The following is a 20,021-nucleotide window of genomic DNA, read 5'->3' on the forward strand; positions in this document are numbered from 1 at the left end:
TAATTCTCTGATGCAAATACAACAGGTAGGACGTCAATTGCTCAGTGCTTCATAGTAAAGGCAGATTAGTGAATTGCATTCATCAAACTTGGATGCAGATTATCTGCCACATTTGAAGCACAGATTAATAGGAACAAATAAGGCACCAGGGTGGGAAGCATTTTTACAGCAAGTAACAAAAGTTTTAATCTCAGTTTAAATAAGACTTCAAAAGGATTCCACATATCAACCAATAGTGAGATTTAAAAAAAAAAAAAAAAAAAAAAGATAAACTTCAAGAATGCAAAGCAGAGCAACCAAAACTTCAGACCTGTTTTAAGATCAATCAATATTTTCTACCTAGACGAGTAGAATGCAATTAGCACTTGGGTGATTTTAAAGGCTCTTTTACAGTTGCCTTTAATTGGCTGATGAAATAACAGAACAGTGTGGCTGAGGGCCAATGTTTATTTTTACCCATTACCTGTTTTATTAATGGGATTGTGGGCCACTGGGCCTCCAGGCACACACAAATATATTAAAATATCCCACACTGTAATTAAGTGGCACAGAGGGGATTAGAGCAAATTAAGTGGCTGTTATATTTGCTGTGGGTGTAGTCTAGGTCAGACATTCTGATGCTCTCGTGGTAGAGCCCCAATAAATTTTACTTCGGAAGCATATCTTCGGAAGAAGATATTTTCTTGCAGAGCAAGGGTTTTTAATAAATGGCTCTCTCCACCTAAATAAAAATATAAAGAAAAATGCCCCAAGTGGATGCTCCTACAGTGAAAGAATAGAACACCATAGCCAGGGGAAAGAGCAAGCGCATCAAGAATAGCATCAGTTTAAGAAGTGAGATCTTTAGATTCCAGTAACAAAGGACTCAAAATGAATCGAACTTGTGTGTAACTCTCAAACCCGGCACAGGGCTTTCTTCCCCTATGTGAGTCAGAACTTCTGTCTCTGCGTTCTTTTAAGGCAATAAAAATAAGGTGATCACCCAACTCTTGGCCTGTTGGATAACTAGAGCATCAGGAATGCAACACTCTCAGATACACAGAAGAGAGCCTTTCAGGCTAAAAACCTAAGCCAGCACGGTATTGTTTTTTGTTTGATGTGACCAAATCCACTGTGGCAACTAAATGTTAGATTAATTTTAAAGTAGAAAATGTAAGCAGATATTTGCTTTCATCAACATGTTCACAACCAACATGACCACACTTGAGGTTACTGCCGGTGCTGGTCTCTTGTGAATCTTCATATCAGAGAAAAAGCAAAATGGAATGAGGGTAGGGCAAAATGGAATGAAATCTGGAACAGTGTTTTGGCCCAAGAAGAGGACAACTTTGCCTTTGCCCTAAAAACCTTTGGAGAAACACTTCGAAGTGACAAGAAGGGAGATAAATGTACTTACGAGGATCCCGGACTTGCAGTGGGAGGGGGGCCTGGAGAAAGGAAAGGAAAGCAAAAAAAAAAAAAAAACAAAAAAAAAACCAGTCAGTCTAGGTTATTGGAGGGTAAGTGTGGGTACAGTCAAACCATTCCAGATTGAAGTTCTCAACCACTCTGAGGTGATATTTATTTTTCTGGGATTTATTATTTTGCTTCAGTTCCCCACAACCACTTGAAGAAAAAAAAACATACCAGTGAGAACCTGTCTATACCCCACACAGTTCAGGGCCTGGAAAATGCTAAGACAAGTGTTAACAAATGAGTCACTAGAGTAGGCATCCTCAAGCTGCATGGGGAGTCTGCAGGGGGAGGCTGAGTGGTTATAGGATCACACGGATTGGGACAGCAGGAGTCTTTGATGGCATCTTGACAGAGAAAGGGCATACATGTGTCGAACTTCCCATCTTCTCTCCCACTGGCATGGTGGTTTAGAGCAGGGCTCTGGGATCAGACAGATCGGGACTCCACTCCTGCTCTACTATTTACCAGCTGGGCAACCACGCACATGCTACTTAACTACTGGGTCTTGGCCTGCTTACTTGTAAAATGGATGCATCTGTACCAGCTTTCGGGTTGCCAGGCACATAGGACATTCTCAGTGTGTTCCCGTTCCCTCCCTCCTCACCCTCTGGGAGAATGATGGCCAAAGGCCATCCCCAGCAGGAGGTGGCTTACCAAACTTGACGAACAAGACTCCCGTGGTAGAAACCACCTTCTTGCCATTTGTTGCCACGCACTGGAAGTAGCCTGTATCTGTGGTGTCAAGATTTCTAATCCGCAGTCTAGAGCCATAGTTGGTTGCCCGAAATGAGATCCTCCGGGGCTCCTGGACCACAGGTGCATCATTTTTGAACCAGCGGATGGTAGGAGGTGGATTGCCAGAGACTTTGCAGTGCAGTTCAGCTGTCTGCCCCAGGGACGTGGTGATGTTATTCATCGGTTCATCAAGGGTCAGGTAAGAATCTGTGAGCACAGGGTGAAGGAGGCAGATGAGAGGGGCAGACAGCTAACGAGCATCTCCAGGCAACCCCAATCCACTCCAATGTGCCCCAGCACCAGAGAGAAACTGAACAGGAGAGGCATAGTGGAGACAGACAAGGCATGAAATTTTACATTTACTGAGACCCCACGACTGCTAAACAATCATCCACAGAGTCTGCTGCTTACAAGGAAATGTGATACTAACCATCGCTTAAAACCCAAAGTTTTCAAATGATTATATAGTAACTCGTGGATAAGTAAATGTACTTTCTAAGCCAAGACAGAATGAGATTTTGTGTTTCAAAGTATAGAAATATACATGTGCCTTGTTACAGACTCAAACAGTACAGTGAAGAAGAAAAAGCAGCAAAATTCACCTCTAATTTCTCTGCTCCCAAATAACATCATTCTTAACATTCTGGCAAAGATTCTTTCAGTTTATCTACTTTTGATAAGAAAGCATGAAAAACTGGAAAAGCAGGAGCACATATTTACATCCACAGGGCACAAGATCAAGAAGGATGCTGAATCTTCTTGCCAGTGATGATATAAGCGTTACAAAGGCCAGCCAGGTCACTGGCAGACGAAGTAATGAGGCAATGAGTATTTCCATAATGTTACTCATATCAACAATTAACATGTTACAATATACAATTCTATAGATTCAACTTCTAATTGAGACATAATTTACATTTTAGGAAATGTACCAATCTAAAGGTATACATTTCCATAAGTATTGACAAATGCATATATCCATGTAACCAATACCCTTACCAAGAGAGAGAGCATCATGAACATCCCAGAAAGTACCTCTAGGATCCTTTGTAGTCAATCCTTGCTTCCACCTGCACCCTTGCCTCCATTCTAGGCAACTGCAGCTCTGATGTCTATCATCATAATTTTGTCTGTTCTACAATTTCATAGAAATAGAATCATACTGTACGTACACTTTGTGTTTGGCTTCTTAGAGATTTATTACGTGAAACATTTTAAAAATGAAATAAATTTTATTTAAGCATATTCCTCAATACTACATTTTAAACCTCACATTGATATTACTTGCAGAATCCAGTTGCAGAGAAAATAATTTGTTACTTAAAAATTAAGTTCAATATATATATATATATATATATATATATATATATATATATATATTTAATTTGTCGCTTATTCATATATAAGGACTTTTCTTTGGCTTCGTTTTCCCAGACCAGCCATTCTTGGGTAGGTCTCCCCTGCCATACCCTCGCATTGTCCCCTGTAATTCCCTGAACCCCAACCTGGGATGGCTTATTAAACAGCTGTCCTCTCTGCAGGACTATAAACCCATAAGGGCAAGCATCTAGAATGTTCTTTTTAAATGTTTTTTAATTTATTTTTAGAGGAGAGAGAGAGAGAGAGAGACAGAGCATGGGTGGGGGAGGAGCAGAGGGAGAGGGAGACACAGAATTTAAAGCAGGCTCCAGGCTCTATGCTGTCAGCACAGAGCCCGATGCGGGGCTCAAACTCACAAACAGCGAGATCATGACCTGAGCCGAAGTCTGCCACTCAACCAACTGAGCCACCCAGGCGCCCCTAGAATGTTTTGGTTATCACTGCATCTTCAGTGTATCCTACTGTCTAGCAGCATTGTCCAATAGAACTCTTTGTAATGATGGAAATGTTCTATAATCTACATTGTCTAAATGGTAGCTGCTAGCTACAGGTGAGCTACTGAGTACATGATATGTAACTAAAGCTACTGAGGAACTGCATTTTTCAATTAAATTTGAACAGCCACACGTGACTAGTAGCTACGGTATGGTACAGCACAGGCAGAGCATAGATTTGTTGAATTTAATGGAACTCTGTTGAAAAATAACCTTTTTTTGGAGATATCTAAGGTGTTAATTTAAGTACCCAAATTCCTATAAAAATGCTTTCATAAATGTCCAAAATAAATGACTCGTTGTTTACCTTAATTTTCCACAAAAAAGATTGGGGAGAAATGTCAAAGTCTAGGCAGCTCCACAGAAGGACGTCACACATGTGAATGACATTTATCATATGTGAGTGGTAGAAAACAGATTAAGTATGACTATCACTCACTGTGTTACTGTAATGACACTTTTCATCCCACTTAAACCACTGAATAATTATCCTTCATAACAGAATCACAAGCCCATAAATTAGTTTGCTAATGCCTTGCTTCTTTATATTCTGATCTTTATCTCTGATATTGTTCCTATAATCTATATACATATATACTCAATCTGTGAATGTGTTTGCTGATAGATATACGCACATGTGTTCCTAAGGTGTTTGAGCTACGACCAGACTAGACAGACTAATTAACAGGTGACTTTATGGTGCTGTCATCATGGCTTCACAGACCCATCTCCTACCTAGAGAATAGCTAACTTTGTAGCCTCTGTAGAAAAGAAACATAGAGATAGCAATGCCAATATAAACATAGTGACTAATCCTCCATTGGGCAGGTTCTGAAATTCTATTGATTGGGTTTGAATTCTGGGTCTGCCCCCAGTTATCTGAGTGAACTTAGGCAAGCTACTTAACCTCTGAGTACCTCAGAGGCAACTGAAAAAATAGGAATAATAAATCAGGCAAAATTGTTAGAGCATTAAAATTAAATTGGGTAACACATGGGATGCACTTAAACTAGTGCGGGGCAAAAAAGTAAGCACTCAAAATGTTAATCACTGTCATTGTGATTCTTCTTATAATAACAATTTTTGTATAATACTTTTCAGGTTACTCAATCTCATGTTCTCCTCTAACAATCTGGTAAAGTAGGAAAGAAGCATTAATTATCATGATGAGGAAATCTCAGAGATGCACTGACTGGCCCCATGGTTTTCAGAGAGCTGCACATTGTCCCCAGAGCCTCCAGCACTAATGGCCTTTAATTCTTAGGCTCAGCCAAGCACTTAAAGTTCAATTGAGCCAGCTGGCCAATACAGTAGTGAGAACAGATAGACTATTTAGAATCCTATAGTATGCCAGGGGATTTACCTCAGTATTCACCCGCTCAATAGCCCCACATGGGAGGAATTGTTGTCATTGCTTTACAATGAGGAGACCTAGGACCAGAGAGGTTAAGTGACTTGCTCAAGGTCACATGGCTGAACTGAGGTCTAATCCAGACCTCTCTGACTTCCATTCCACCAGACAGCTTTGGCAGCTCGAGCCCCACTGGGGGATGGGGACAGATTTCAAACTTCGGCCCTAAAATAGAGCAAGCTGGGGACACACATACACACCCATGTGCCCTTAAGTCCTGCCAGGGTTGTCTAGTTAATGGGTCTAAGCTTCAGCCATTGTTCTGGTTTCCCTCCAGAGGCCAGGTAACTCACCTGACCTGATATCAGGTTCCCCTACCTATTCCCTGGCAAGCCCTTCTCCCTGAGGGCCTGTTTTCTGTCCTTTAATAGGATGGGTCCAGCCTTGAGCTGGAGGGGTCTCCAGAGTGACGAGAGGTGTCATCACCTAGGTACCTCCACAGCCTGGCTCTCCCCTCCCAGATTTCTACCTTCTTTCAATATTGAAGCTACCCAACATCAAGCCACACTCCCCAGAGGCCAGGGTAATAGCTGCTGGGTTCATGCCTCAAGGGTTAACATTACCTGCTGAGTTTTAGTCAAAAACCAAAGTCACTTCTCTTTCATTTTCCCAGACAAGTGGTTGCAGCCAAAGCCCAGCAAGCTTTATGGCCAAGCCCACATATCATATAAAAAGGTGAGCTGCCACTTTAAACTATGTCTTTGGCTCTAAACTGCAATTACTTTACATGATACCAGAAGCAAAGGCACACAGAGTTTTAAGTTTTTTCTTCTAAAAACATAAATTAGGCAAGAACCAGAGAGTTCCATAAAGGAAGATAGTCTTTCAAGTACCCTGTGAAGGTGTACTTAAATTTATTGAAAACAAATTAGTGAGGGCTGATCTAAGGCACAAAATCAACCTTCACAGACTCTGGAGCCAGAATGCCTGAATTCATGTCCTGGTTCTGCCACTTATCGGCTGTGTGACCTTGGGCAAATTACTTAACCTCTCTGTGTCTCAGTTTTATCATCTGTGAAGTTAGTATACTAGTATCTTCCTAATAGGGCTATTTCAAGGATTAAATGAATTAATACATAGCAAGTGCTTTGACAGGTCTGGCCGCAAGCAGCATGTGAGTTTCTGGTATTTTATTAGCTATATTTTTCTTTTCTTTTTCTTACAAATATCTTATTCATAAAAGTAGGGGGTGATCATTCATCCAACTGATGGGTGCCTGGCCAAGTCTGGCAGATTTACAGCAAAGGACACATGAGGGGTGAAGTCACCTGCCTGAGATCACATAACTAATAACTAATAGGGAAGAGTGGTTAATTTGTCCATGAAGTTCTATACAAAATCTACCTAAAAATACAATGGAGGATTACAGGGCATCTTGAAATCAGTGTAGTAGCTGGCCCAAGGGGTATATGTCCAGAGAGAACAAAGGAAGCGTAAACAAATCTTTGTGTTTACGGAACAAAGGAGACTTGCCACAAATGCAGGGAATTTGGTTTTAACTTTTCACTGATAAAGAATAATGTTCAAATTTGTTTGCCATCTGTAGCTGCTCACTTAGAACAAGCAAATGGTCTGGTCCTCAGTTTGGCAAAGACTAGAAGCATCAGAACAACATTTGGCCTAAACAACATGAAAGCATTCTGTGACTGGAATAAGATAAAATAAAATAAAAACGCATGTCTGTATCATTACTATCAGTCTTGTTGTTAACAAGCCCCTGGCTACGATCCATTCTCTTTCCAGAACCAGCTGGATCCTTCTGTAGCAGCCTCATGGACCACACTCGGGGATCCACTCTCTTCTCTACTCCCAAAGCTTGGTGTGGCCACTGCAGGCTCTGACCTCTGACAATGTGTGCTTGAGCCACGTCATTCTTCTTTCCCTTCTTCCCCAGGCCACAAATGTTGGCAGACTGGCCAGTAGCAGGTGGGGTATAATCTGGCTTGAGAGAGAAAAATATTCCAATTCTGCTGACTCTACCCTCTAGTTTTGTGTTACTGTGTCTCCCAGTGGTGGTACTGGTAGTAATGATGATAATGATAAAAACATCAACAATGATGGTACGATAGTGATAGTGATACTAGTTAAGACCGAAAGGGTATTTACTATTATGGCATGTGTTGTTACAAACTATTGTTGTTATTCTCATCTCACACATCAGAAATCTAAGGCACAGAGAGGGTAAGAAAGTTGGTCAAGACCCCACGGACAGTACGTACAAGTAAATCAAATTATTGATTCAATGCAATTATGATCAAAATCCCAGCAAGACATTTTATGGATACGGACAAACTGGTTCTAAAGTTTATATGGAAAGGCAAAAGATCCAGAATAGCCAAAACAGTATTTAGGGAGAAGATCAAAGTTGGAGGACTGACATACCCAAGTTCAAGTCTTGATATAAAACTACAGTAATCAAGATAGTGTGAAAGAATGGACAAACAGATCAATGAAATAGAGCAGAGAGCCCAGAAATAGACACACATAAATACAGTCAACTGATCTTTGACGAAAAGCAAAGGCAATAGAAAGGAACAAAGAGAATCTTTTCAACAAACAGTGCTAGAACAACTGTACATCCACGGGCAAAAAAAAAAAAAAAAAAAAAAAGGAAGAATCTAGACACAGATCTTACACCTTTCACAAAAATTAACTCAAAATGGATCACAAACCCAAATGTGAAATGCAAAATTATAAAACTCCTGGCAGATAACTTAGGAGAAAATCTAGATGATCTTGAATACCAAAATGACTTTTTAGATACTACCCAGAAGATATGATCCATGAAAGGAGTAATTGATAAGCTGGACTTCATTAAAGGTAAAAAACTTGTGCTCTGCAGAAGACAATGTCAAGAGAATGAGAAGAAAAGCCACAATATAGGAGGAAATATTTGCAAAAGAAACATCTGATAAAGGAATGTTGCCCAAAATATACAAAGAACTTAAAAAAAATTTTAGTGTTTATTTTTGAGAGAGAGAGAGAGCAGGAGGAGGGGAGAGGCCAAGAGAAAGGGAGACACCAAAGCCAAAGCAGGCTCTAGGCTCTGAGCTGCCAATACAGAGTCCGACACAGGGCTCGGACTCACGAACTGTGATATCATGACCTGAGCTGAAGTCAGACGCTTAACTGACTGAGCCATCCAGGAGCCCCAAGAATTCTTAAAACTCAATGAGAAAGCAAAAACCTGATTAAAAAACAGTCTAAGACTTTAATAGATACCTCATCAAAGATACAAAAATGGCAAATAAGCATGTGAAAAAATACTCCATATCAGATGTCATCAGGTAAATGCAAATTAAAACGAGATACCATTATATACCTATTAGAATGGCCAAAATACAGAACACTGACAATACCAAATGTTGGTGAAGATGTGAAGTAACAGGAACTCTCATTCATTGCTGGTGGGAATGCAAAATGTTCTAGCTACTCTGGAGGACAGTTTGGCAGTTTCTTACAAAACTAAACATATTATTACCATATGATCTATCAATCTTGCTCCTTGGTATTTACCCCAAGGTGATGAAGCCTTAATATTCACACAAAACCCTTCATACAGATGTTTGTAGATTTATTCACAACTGCCAAAACCTTGAAGAAAACCTTCAGTGGGTAAATGGATAAACTGTAGTACATCTAGACAATGGAATATTATTTAGCACTAAAAGAAAATGAACTATCAAGCCATGAAAAGACATGAAGGACACTTAAATGCATATTATTATTATTATTATTATTATTTTAATATAATTTATTATCAAATTGGTTTCCATACAACACCCAGTGCTCATCCCAACAAGTGTCTTCATTAATGCCCATCACCCACTTGCCCCTCTCTCCTACCCCCCATCAACCCTCGGTTTGTTCTCTGTATCTAAGAGTCTCTTTTGATTTGCCTCTCTCCCTCTCCGTAACCTTTTTTCCCCTCCCCCTCCCCCAAGGTCTTCTGTTAAGTTTCTCAAGATCCACATATGAGTAAAAACATATGGTATCTTTCTGTGACTGACTTATTTCACTTAAGTGCATATTATTAAGTGAAAAAAGTCAATCTGAAAAAGCTACATGTTGTACAATTTCAACTATATGACACTCTGGAAAAGGTAAAACCATAGAGATAGAAAAAGATCAGCAGTTGGCAGGGGATTGGTGGGGGGGCAGGCAGGGGATGAATGAATAAGCAGGACATAGAGGATTCTTAGGGCACTCTATAATGGGGGGGGGGGGTACATGTCATTACAGCCAATAGAATGTACAACACCAAGAGTGAACTGTAATATAAACTATAGGCTTTAGGTGGTTATGATGTGTTCACCAATTGTATGATGTTGTGGGAGGATGTTGATAATGGGGAAGGCTATGCATGAGTGGCAGCGGGGGGTATATACAAAATCTCTGTATCTTACTCTTAATTTTGCTGTGAACCTAAAAACAGCTCTAAAAAGAATAGTCTTTAAAAAAATTAGATGTTCTAATTTTTTGTTCTAGGAAACAAGTTCTCAAACCTTTGGTTTCAAGACCGTTAAATACTCTAAAATATTGAGGACCTCAAAGAGAAAATTTAAAAACATTTGTTTACTAATTTATTGAAATATTAAAAAATAAGCTCATTACTTATTAACATGAAAAATATATTTCAGTGAAAAATAACTATATTTTTTATACACACATAAATAGTGAGAAGGATGGCATTGTTTTCTATCGTTGTGAATCTATTTGGCTTAAGAGCAGACAACTGGATTATCCTCTTTTTGCATTCAATCTGTTGAGATAGGTTGTTTTGGTCAAAGTATATGAAGAAAATGTGGCTTTACACAGGGGAGGGGTGTTTTAATAGCCTTTTCAGATAATTTAGAATATTCTTCTGTGATGCTACACTGAAATTTAACAAGTGGTAGTTTCTTAAAGGTTAGTTGTGATGTGAATCTGATAGGGATCAGTGAACTTTTCATAACCTGTTACATTAAAATGGATTGGTTTATCTTGTACTTTAAAGATCTTTTATCCACATACAATTTTGTAACACATAAATTGCCCATTTAGAAAACATTGGTTCAATGAATTGCCAAGATGGGTAAACTGAATTAGGTAGATTTTCCAAATGTGAACACATTTAATTACATAGTAGAGAAAAATCATTTTTGTTAATATCACCACCAATCTCATCAATAAAGACTGGAAAGTTGTCAAGCTCATGGTGGTGGCTAGGAGTTTTCCAAAATTTTAATTTTTGCTTAGAAGCTCAAATTTTATTATTGGCTAATACTATCTCCTATTTACTTGAAGTGGCAGGCTTATTTTGTTCATTTTCAAGAATACTCAAAAATAACTAACCATAGTTTGACTGTCAATCTTTTAGTTTTTTGGTATAGTTGACAAGCAATGTTCTATTAGTTTCAGGTGTACAACATAGTGATTCAACTTCTCTATATGTTATACTATGCTCACAAGTCAGCTACCATCTATTACCATACAACACTATTACAATACCATTGACTATATTCCCTATGCTGTACCTTTTATTCCTGTGACTTACTCATTTCATAAGTGGAAGGCTGTATCGCCCTCTCCCCTTCACATGTTTTGCACCCCACCCCCCGCAACCATCAGTCCGTTCTCTGTATTTATAAGTCTGATTCTGCTTTCTGTTTCTTTGTTTATTCATTTGTTTTATCAGATCCCACATATGAATGAAATCATATGGTATTTGTCTTTCTCAGCCTGTCATTTTTTTTAAGTAAAAAAGTGGGCAGTTCAGTTCGCAACTCAACTGCTTTTCTTTGCGACAGCCATAGTATTTCAGCAGTCAGCACATCTGGGTACCCATTTTGCCATATGGAATATTAAAGATAGGTACTCATGGGTCAAGATTTAATTAAGTTAATCATTAGTACTGCTTCATCAAAGATGTTCTTTTTAAAAATTTTTTAATGTTTATTAATTTTTTTAATGTTTATTTATTTTTGAGACAGAGAGAGACAGAGCATGAACGGGGGAGGGTCAGAGAGAGGGAGACACAGAATCCGAAACAGGCTCCAGGCTCCGAGCTGTCAGCACAGAGCCTGACGCGGGGCTCGAACTCACGGACCGTGAGATCATGACCTGAGCCGAAGTTGGCCGCCCAACCGACTGAGCCACCCAGGCGCCCGAATGTTTATTAATTTTTGAGAGAGAGTGAGAGAGAGGATGAGTGGGGGGACGGGCAGAGAGAGAAGGAGACACAGGATCTGAAGCAGGCTCCAGGCTCTGAGCTGTCAGCACAGAGCCTGATGTGCGGCTCAAACTCACGAACCATGAGATCATGACGTGAGCTGAAGTCAGACGCTCAACCAACTGAGTCACCTAGGCACCTGACCCACTGCACCTGAGCCACTCAGACACCCCTTCATCAAAGACATTCTTTTTTTTTTTTTTTAATTTTAACTCACGAACCATGAGATCATGACCTGAGCTGAAGTCAGACGCTCAACCAACTGAGTCACCTAGGCACCTCAGTCACTGCACCTCAGCCACTCAGACACCCCTTCATCAAAGACATTCTTTTTTTTTTTTTAATTTTAATGTTTATTTATTTTTGAGAGAGAGACAGATTGAGGAGGGGAGGGGCAGAGAGAGAGGGAGACAAAGAATCTGAAGCAGGTTCCAGGCTCTGGACTGTCAGCACAGAGCCCGAAGCAGGGCTTGAACTCATGAACCCTGAGATCATGACCTGAGCTGAAGTCTGACGCTTAACCAACTGAGCCATCCTGGAACCCCTGCCTAACCATTGCTTTTGTGTAATCAAGATGGGTAAACTGCAGTTCAGAGGACTTAAAGACTTATCCCAGACCTATCCCGGCCAACAAATGGCAAAGCCAGGAGCTGGACTCCAAGCGCAGTGCTCCTTCTGTCACACTTGACAGCTGTTCTTCACTGCCCATCTGGGCCCTGGGTCGGTATGAAGCTCTCAGAACAAACTAGTTTAGCTTAGACCCTGTGCACTATAAGCCAGAGAGCTCTCTCTGTATGGCCTGGTTCCCATTTCTGAATAAGCAGCTTGGGATTTGGGGGCAACTCTAAGTGATTATGGCACTGGCCACAAAGATCTGGGCAAAGACCTGAGCAAATTTTGGGACTCTAAATAAAAAAAAGGATTTGATATTTTTGTAACATAGGAAAATGAAATACTAGTATTCTTTTAGTGCCACCATGTCCTCCATTACCTGTAGAAAGTGATGATTATAGCTAATACTTTTGGAGCATTTACAAGGTGCCAGACAACCATTCTAAGTACACTGTACACATTAACTTCTTAATCTTGAAAACAATCCCATGAGTTAGACCCTATTATTACCCTCATTTTAGAGATAAGGAAATGAGACACAGAGAGGTTAAGTATTTGCCTGAAGTCACACAGCTAGAAAGTGACAGAGCCAGGACCCAGACCCAGACCTTTGGACACAAGAGACCATATATTAGCCAATGCACCATTCTCAATAAACCCAGACTGTGGTCTTTCATGGTCCCCCACTTCCCTTAACCAGGACTACAGAATATTCCTGCCCTTTTTATGAGTCCATCCAGCATGTGACAATACCCACCGGCACGGAGAACAACTAAATCACTACCAGTTACATATGACGTAACTAGAAGTCACCATTGAGAATGAGCTTTTTAAAATACAGTACAGGCATCGTTCACACTGATGCTTAATCAACCTAAAAAGTGAACTGTGAGAAAAAAGAAGTTAGTTTATGAGCTTTCTGGGAATTGAGACCCTATTTCCTCCTTTTTTCCTTTTTGTATTCCCCTTAGCACTCCATGTGTTATTGTGAACTTCGTAGGCATTTAATAAAGGCTGGTTGATTAAGTAAATGGAAGGCTCAAGTGTATTTCGGGCAAATGAGCTTTGGAGACACCCCATTTATTACTTACCCATTTGACAAGACGTCACATCCACAAATCCCTCCCAACATTTATTACTTAATTTTCAAAGTGCCCTCCCACTCTCCTCAGGGAGGGAGGTGGGGCCAAGAGTTATAGTCTCATTTTGACAGGTGAGGGAAACTGAGATATAAAGAGTTTAATGGTCTTTTGCCATGGCAACCCAGCCAGTCAGCCGGGGAGCCAGTCACAATTAGACTTAGGGCCTAGGTCTTGGTATCAAAGAGGCACATGCCAAAATCCTGGTCTCCTACAGGACCGATCCTTCTCAGAAGAGGGAGGAGGCTCCCCAACATGAAATAAAATGCTTAGCTAAACATAAAGGAAAGCTGCCAAACACAGTTAGGTCATCGCATTTGACTCTGAGAGAACATTCTGTTCACGCTATCAACCTGCATTCACTTTCAGCACACTTCACCATAAATACTTCTGACTCACTATCTCGGGAAATATTTTTTATCTTAATAAACTCAATGCACAACATAATCTAAATCGGCTTGCACATTCTTGAGTTGGAGCCACAAGCTGCATTTAATAAAAATCAGTGGAAATAGCAGGGGACTTCTGAATAACCGCAGTTTGTTATCTGACATGGGGCTGCTGGGAAGTCTCGAACACACGGGGAGCAGGAGGTCGGTAAGTTGAAGGTACGGAGAGAGCTCGAGACCACTGGATGACCCCACTTGCTGGAACTTAGTTCCCACTGGAGGCACTATTTATAATAATGGCCTGTGGCATGGTAATTAAGAACATGGCTCTGGAGTTGGATGCTTGGCTTCATAGCTGAGTCCCACCTCTCACCTGCTGGTACTTAACACCTCCCCTCAGTTTCTCTGACTGTAAAATGGGGCCAATAATTGTACTTCCTCACTAATGTCCTTGTGGGGGTCAAATGAGATAATCAATTTCTGGCACCTCCAAAGTATTCACTGCAAGGGGCTACAATTAGCTACAGCCAGAGATTCTCAACCCTCCAGAACATCACTGTCGCCTGGGGAATAACAAACAAACAAAACCAACACCCATGCCTAGGTCCCATCCTTAGAGATTCTAATTTAATTGATCCTGGGTGGAGTCCATGTACAAGCATTTTTTTTTTAGATGCCTCCCAAACATTCTTCCCAACAGTCAACGGGAGAACACTTGGCTGCAGTAATTCCAACCCCCATTGTCTGACCACTGATTTTCACCTGGCTTCCTGCTAAGCCCAGTTTTTACTGTTCAACAATCTCCAGGAGGATTCTCCACTACAATTCCTGTCATTCCGAAGAAACAAACACAGAGACGTTACTGCACAGAAGATACCTCAGCGAAGGTAAATATTTTCTGGCTGAACAAACCTGCTACAGAGCAGAGGATGAGATGCTTAGAAGTCAAAAAGAAAAAAAGAGCTGGTCTGGGCTGGGTCTGGGCCTACCACTCACCTTTTCTTGAGAGCTCAAGTACTAAGGCAGCAAGCTGAGCTTGGGCTAAATGACCTCTGAGTAACAAGAGAGGTTGAAAGGGTGTCTGTAGTACCAAAGACAACAAACAGCCAAATACACAGCTCCTTTCTGGGGAGCAAATGCATATAGATCAGAAATGGTTCTACAAATGTGCACTTAGAGCAAAAACTCCTATAAATCTGGACTAATGGGGGAAAAGCAGCTGCCTTTATAGGTCTTTCTTTAGAAAGCACAGTAAATACACAGCAACTCAAAGGAGTTTATGAAAACTTTGCTACCTAGAGGCTTGATTTAATGAATAGGTCATTTTTACAAGTGGGCCAATTGTATGTAAATGGCCTCTTAAAAGCTCAGAGAAACTACTTTTCCCTCTTAAGTAGTTAAGATCTACACAGAATGAGAATGGCTGGCCTCCAGCATTTAGACTGCTTTCTGTCCCAACTATAATTAATAAAGGTGGAGGGAGAAAGGAACAAAGGTGTTGAGCACTGATTCTATCAGGCACTTTATATATATATATATATATATATATATATATATATATATATATATATATATATGATTACATTTTTTCCTTCACAGAACCCTGTGATGTATATAGGTTTTTGTTATGCAATTTTAAGGAAGATACCAAAGCTAATAGAGGTTTTAGTGTTGCCATGTCTGGCATGGCCGGGATGAAATCCAGTTCTGACACCTTCTCCTGCCCCCACTTCCAACTTGTCTCCTTTCAATCTGCTATGTGATAACCTACTGTCATTAAGAACCTCTTCCATTATCAACTCACCTGAATCCATCCAGATGACATCTCATTTAAACACCAAAGATGCCATGATCTCTACTTACCCTTATTTTTTCTCCAGGAGCAAGGTATCTAAAGGGATCACTGGCAACTGCCAACAAGGTTACTCTAGTGACTTTTAAACTTTTTTGGACTTCTGTGACTTATTTAAGTATCCAATTTATTGTACTGCAATTTTCAATCACTTTCATTATGTGGGGATTATTGTGATTATTATTTATTATTATTATTATTTATATTTATATTTTAGGGTTATCATTGTATTCATATTTGTCACATGTATGTTTCATTTAAAATTAGAAATAATAAGAATACTTTAAAATGATGAACAGAAACACAGTTAACCATCAGAATGGTGACTTGACTTTGGTATAATCAATCCCATCCAGCTGAAATTCACAAGGACACAAGATTCTGGCTTGAGAACTGGTCTCTGCATCTTAGAGAAATATTCCCAGCCTTATTTCTGACTCTCCTGGTCTTCATCGATCCTAACTATAAAGTAGTAATTATTTTAATTAAATCCCCATCCTCAGCTGAATGCTAGGATGATAAGTAAGTTCATGGGTTTAAGAGTTCTTCCGATGTGAGGTACATCTACATTTCAAGCCATGCCTAGCAGCTTTTCACACCCCTTCAAAACCAAACTAAATAATACCAGCAAAACCATCAGCTATTACCTTGCCTCCCTAGAACTTAGAAAAGTACTAACTTGAAAACAACAAAAACAAAGGAAAGTTTTTGACTCTCAGGCTCAGGCCCTGCATGCCATCCTGCAATCTAAAAACTGCATTCTTCCCCCTTTATGGGTGGGTTATAAGCCTTTGTAAAATGCTGACAGACCCTAACTGTAGCAGGACAGGATGAGTGGGCCTGCATAATGAACTTTTAAATTACCAGAGATAGCATCTAGAAGGCCAAGCCTGAGAGATATGTTTCTAGTTTGGGCTGTGGGCCAACGCAAACAGAGCACATCATAAGTCATCTCTGCAATTTCAATACCATGGATAGGAGATGCCTCAGCATCAGCATGATGCGTGATCCTCGCGACAGAAGCCTGTGGATGCTTCTGCACCATGCAAAGGCAACAGTTTGCTTTCAGCCCTGCTAGGAAGCCCTTTTTGAGGAAGAACCAAGCCACATTCAGGGCCTTCAAAGACAAAATCATTGTGTATTTTCACTACCCTGGCCTGACTCTGCGAGGCAGCGGCTTGTCCAGTCATAATAAATTCTCAAGCATTTGATGGCTCTAAGGGATGCCCTGGTGGCTTTCAAAATAAAAGTTTGCCATTCTGACCAAGGAATTTCTATTCCTATAGGGACCATCTCAGTTTTCTAGTCACATCTTGATTGAACAGATCCCGAATCTTTTGTGTGCCGGTCAGCATTCCAGCAAAATTCCATTGCAGCCAACATTCCAGTTTCAGGTTTTCCCAGAATATGAACGTCAGGGGACATGAAAGGGCACACAAACCATTCTTTCCCCTCTTCTCCATTCACTGTGCAAGGTTTGTATTTCAAAATTTAAAAGAATCTGCTGACTGGTCCGCATCTCAGATCTCCTGTTAGCAGTATACTGGAGAGGACCCTGTCACCTGAAAGTTCTCTGTTAGGAATGGGGTGGTTTTGCTCTCAAATTTTGAACCAGTTCCCCCCAAATTAGGCACTATCTGCTCTACTTCTTCAACAAAACAGAAAAGTACTAAGCAATCTGGAGATGAAAACTGGAAGGGGCACTATTTTCTCAGTAGTAAGAGGCAAGAGTTAACAAAGCAGACAAAGCAGGGAACACTGGGGATCTGTGCATGCCCTTTTCACTGGTATAGCACCTTCACCTTTGCACAGGTTTGCTGGGAGTAGATGCAGAAAATGTTTGATAAAGAACAAATGGGTTGAAATGTTCGAAGATCTCTCATCCTGGCTATAGTATCAGACAAGTAAAGAAACAATCATACTAGAGTGTGATCTGAGTATGTTCAGGGTGATAGAGGACCCGAGAAAAGGGAAACTTGACCTGATTTCTGGGCCAAAGGTGACACGTAGCAATCGGTAGGAGGCATGGCCTCTGTCCTTCAGGTTCTGTGTAAGATCTTGAAGGGAAGAGGAGGAGACATCCCAGGGATCTAACTTGAAAGTATGGGTCAGAGTGAAAGTAAAGTTAAGTGTATGGTCAAGATGTTGATCATTGAAGGAGATTGAGAGGGCGGTGAGACCAAAATGGGCAGGCCATGCCACAGTGGCAGAAGGGCCAGGCTGTCCCCTGTATTTCATTAGGCATAGTAGGCAAGACCCAGAGCAGAGTGGAGGGGGAGAGAAACTTCAGACTTCCTGTCCTCTTGCTGGGATCCACAGGCACTTGGGGGAGAGGAGGAAATGAAGGGGAAACAGAAGAAAAATAAGTAAATATTTATCAAATACCTATGTAGGCACTGGGGAGGTACCTGTCCCATCTCTCTTCACAAAATATTGATGGGAAAGAAACCAATAAAAATAATCAGAAAAAGGTAAGACACAAGGGAAGAAAAATGCTGTCTTCTACTTAGGAAAGGCTGAGCATGCCCAGCTGCAGAAATCATGGAATGTATGACAGTAACAGGGGCTATTCTTGAGCTGGGCCTTGGTGGAGAGCAGAGGTTCTAAGACCAGAGAGAGCAAGCCTGGGAGAGACAGGGGGAGTGAGGGCAGAGATCAAGAGCTATGCAGTTGCTGAGGAGAGTGGGAACATGCAAGGTGCAAGGTGCCACCCTTGATGACCCTCCTGACATGACCCATGTGCAGCTGCTGACACAGTGTCATCCCTACAACTTCCTCACTTTACTGTGTTCCCCAGTGGGGCATGAATGATGTTTGAAGCAGGAAGTTTCTTCCTGTAGGATTGCCCTGCACATGGCAAGGTGTTTAATATCTTAGGCCTCTGCCCAATGAATGTCAATTGCATCCCCTAATCATTGTGGCAATGGAATACAGCACCACATATCCAGCTACCTTGAGGAACCCTGAGGCATCTTTTCATCATGATCTTAATAACCATCATGTTAACATAATACCATTAAAATTTGTTTAAAAGACATCATCTGGACGAGAATGTGTTCCTGAGAGGCTCCCAGCCCCTCCCCTCGTACCTCCCCTGCCTTAAGCTAAGCCTGGGGGGGGGGTCTGCTTTCAGGAGGTGGAAGTGGAGGAGATGGCATTCTGTGGGGGAAAGGAATGGCTTGAGCAAAAGCTCAATCAAAGGCATGAGTGTCTAGAGTGCATGGGAGCAACACAGAAGAAATCATCCCCATTTGCTTTCTGGAAAGGTTGTGGATGAACAAGTAGTAGGCAAGAAGGCCAGAAAGAGAGGCTGGGCCAAGAATGAGAAAAGACCTCAAACAGTAATGAAGCATTTTGTACCTCATCTGGCTGGCCATGGGCAGATTTTACACAGTAGTAAGCCACACAACATGTGCCCGGAGCTGGGCTTCAGGAAATATGAGCTGATCCCGCAGGGCAGGGAGAATAGAGCTGGTGAAGAGTGTGATGGAGAGAAGGGGCTGGAAGGGTTCTGGTTTTGTACCTATCTCTATTTCTTCCTCCCCAAGTAGGTATGACCTCAGAAATCCAAGGAAAAGCAGCCACAAATCTCTGACCGTGGATTTCCATCAGAGATCACAATGAAAGGATTTCCCCAATTGGGGAAAATTTAGTTCTCCCTCCTATTTACTTACTCTTAAAAATAATGCTTCAGCATATATCTTTATGTGTAAATCTTTTTTCCCTTTTATATTATTTCCTAAGTTCCACTTCTAGACATGTCTCTCACTCCTTCCTGGCAAGGCCCAAATATGAGTCTTCTGTCTGTTCCTCCAGAGGGCCTGCCACAAAATCCAGCACACAAGAATTTTATGACAGAATGAGACCCTAACCCTACCTACTCACCCACACTAACTCCTAGGCCACAACACTGTGATTATGGCTACCAGTGGCAAAGTAGTCAGAAATGATGTAGCTGTCAGTGGGGCCAGAAACTTGCAGTTGCTCCCAAAACCATGGCTCCCAACTCCAATGTAAACTCCTTGGGGCCAGAGATACAGCATTCATCCTTTCACATCCCCCTTATGTGAAGAAGTATAAAGCAGAGATGCAGAAACAGGTCTTAAAGTTCTTGGACACTTCTCTTATCAAAAGGTTGAGTCTGTGCCTTCTTTCCTTACACTCGGGAGGTCCTCTGTGATCCTTTTAAGGGAGAGAATGTTGTAGAAGTGACATATGTGTGGTGACTTCTGAGGCCAGGTTAGGCAAGGCTGTGTAGCTTCTAATAGTTTCTCTTGGGGCAGTCCCTGGGAGAGCCTTCAACCGCCATGTAATGAGTCCAGTTACACTGAGGCCACCATGTG

The 20,021-nt window shown here is 41.2% G+C and overlaps 1 protein-coding gene across 2 annotated transcripts in view; it reads right to left on the reverse strand.

Annotated features, from left to right (window-relative positions):
• The window catches only part of ROR1 (receptor tyrosine kinase like orphan receptor 1), a 399,098-nt gene that overhangs the window by 125,773 nt on the left and 253,304 nt on the right, over positions 1-20,021 (reverse strand). For both annotated transcript variants that reach the window (XM_058717134.1, XM_058717135.1), the window contains exons 3-4: positions 2,110-2,397; positions 1,397-1,427 (exon numbers count right to left, since the gene is read on the reverse strand). In XM_058717134.1, coding sequence (XP_058573117.1) covers positions 1,397-1,427; positions 2,110-2,397 — 319 coding nt within the window. The remainder of the gene's footprint in view (positions 1-1,396; positions 1,428-2,109; positions 2,398-20,021) is intronic.

This window comes from Neofelis nebulosa, chromosome 2 (assembly GCF_028018385.1).
Source record: "Neofelis nebulosa isolate mNeoNeb1 chromosome 2, mNeoNeb1.pri, whole genome shotgun sequence".
NCBI classification, from domain to species: domain Eukaryota; kingdom Metazoa; phylum Chordata; class Mammalia; order Carnivora; family Felidae; genus Neofelis; species Neofelis nebulosa.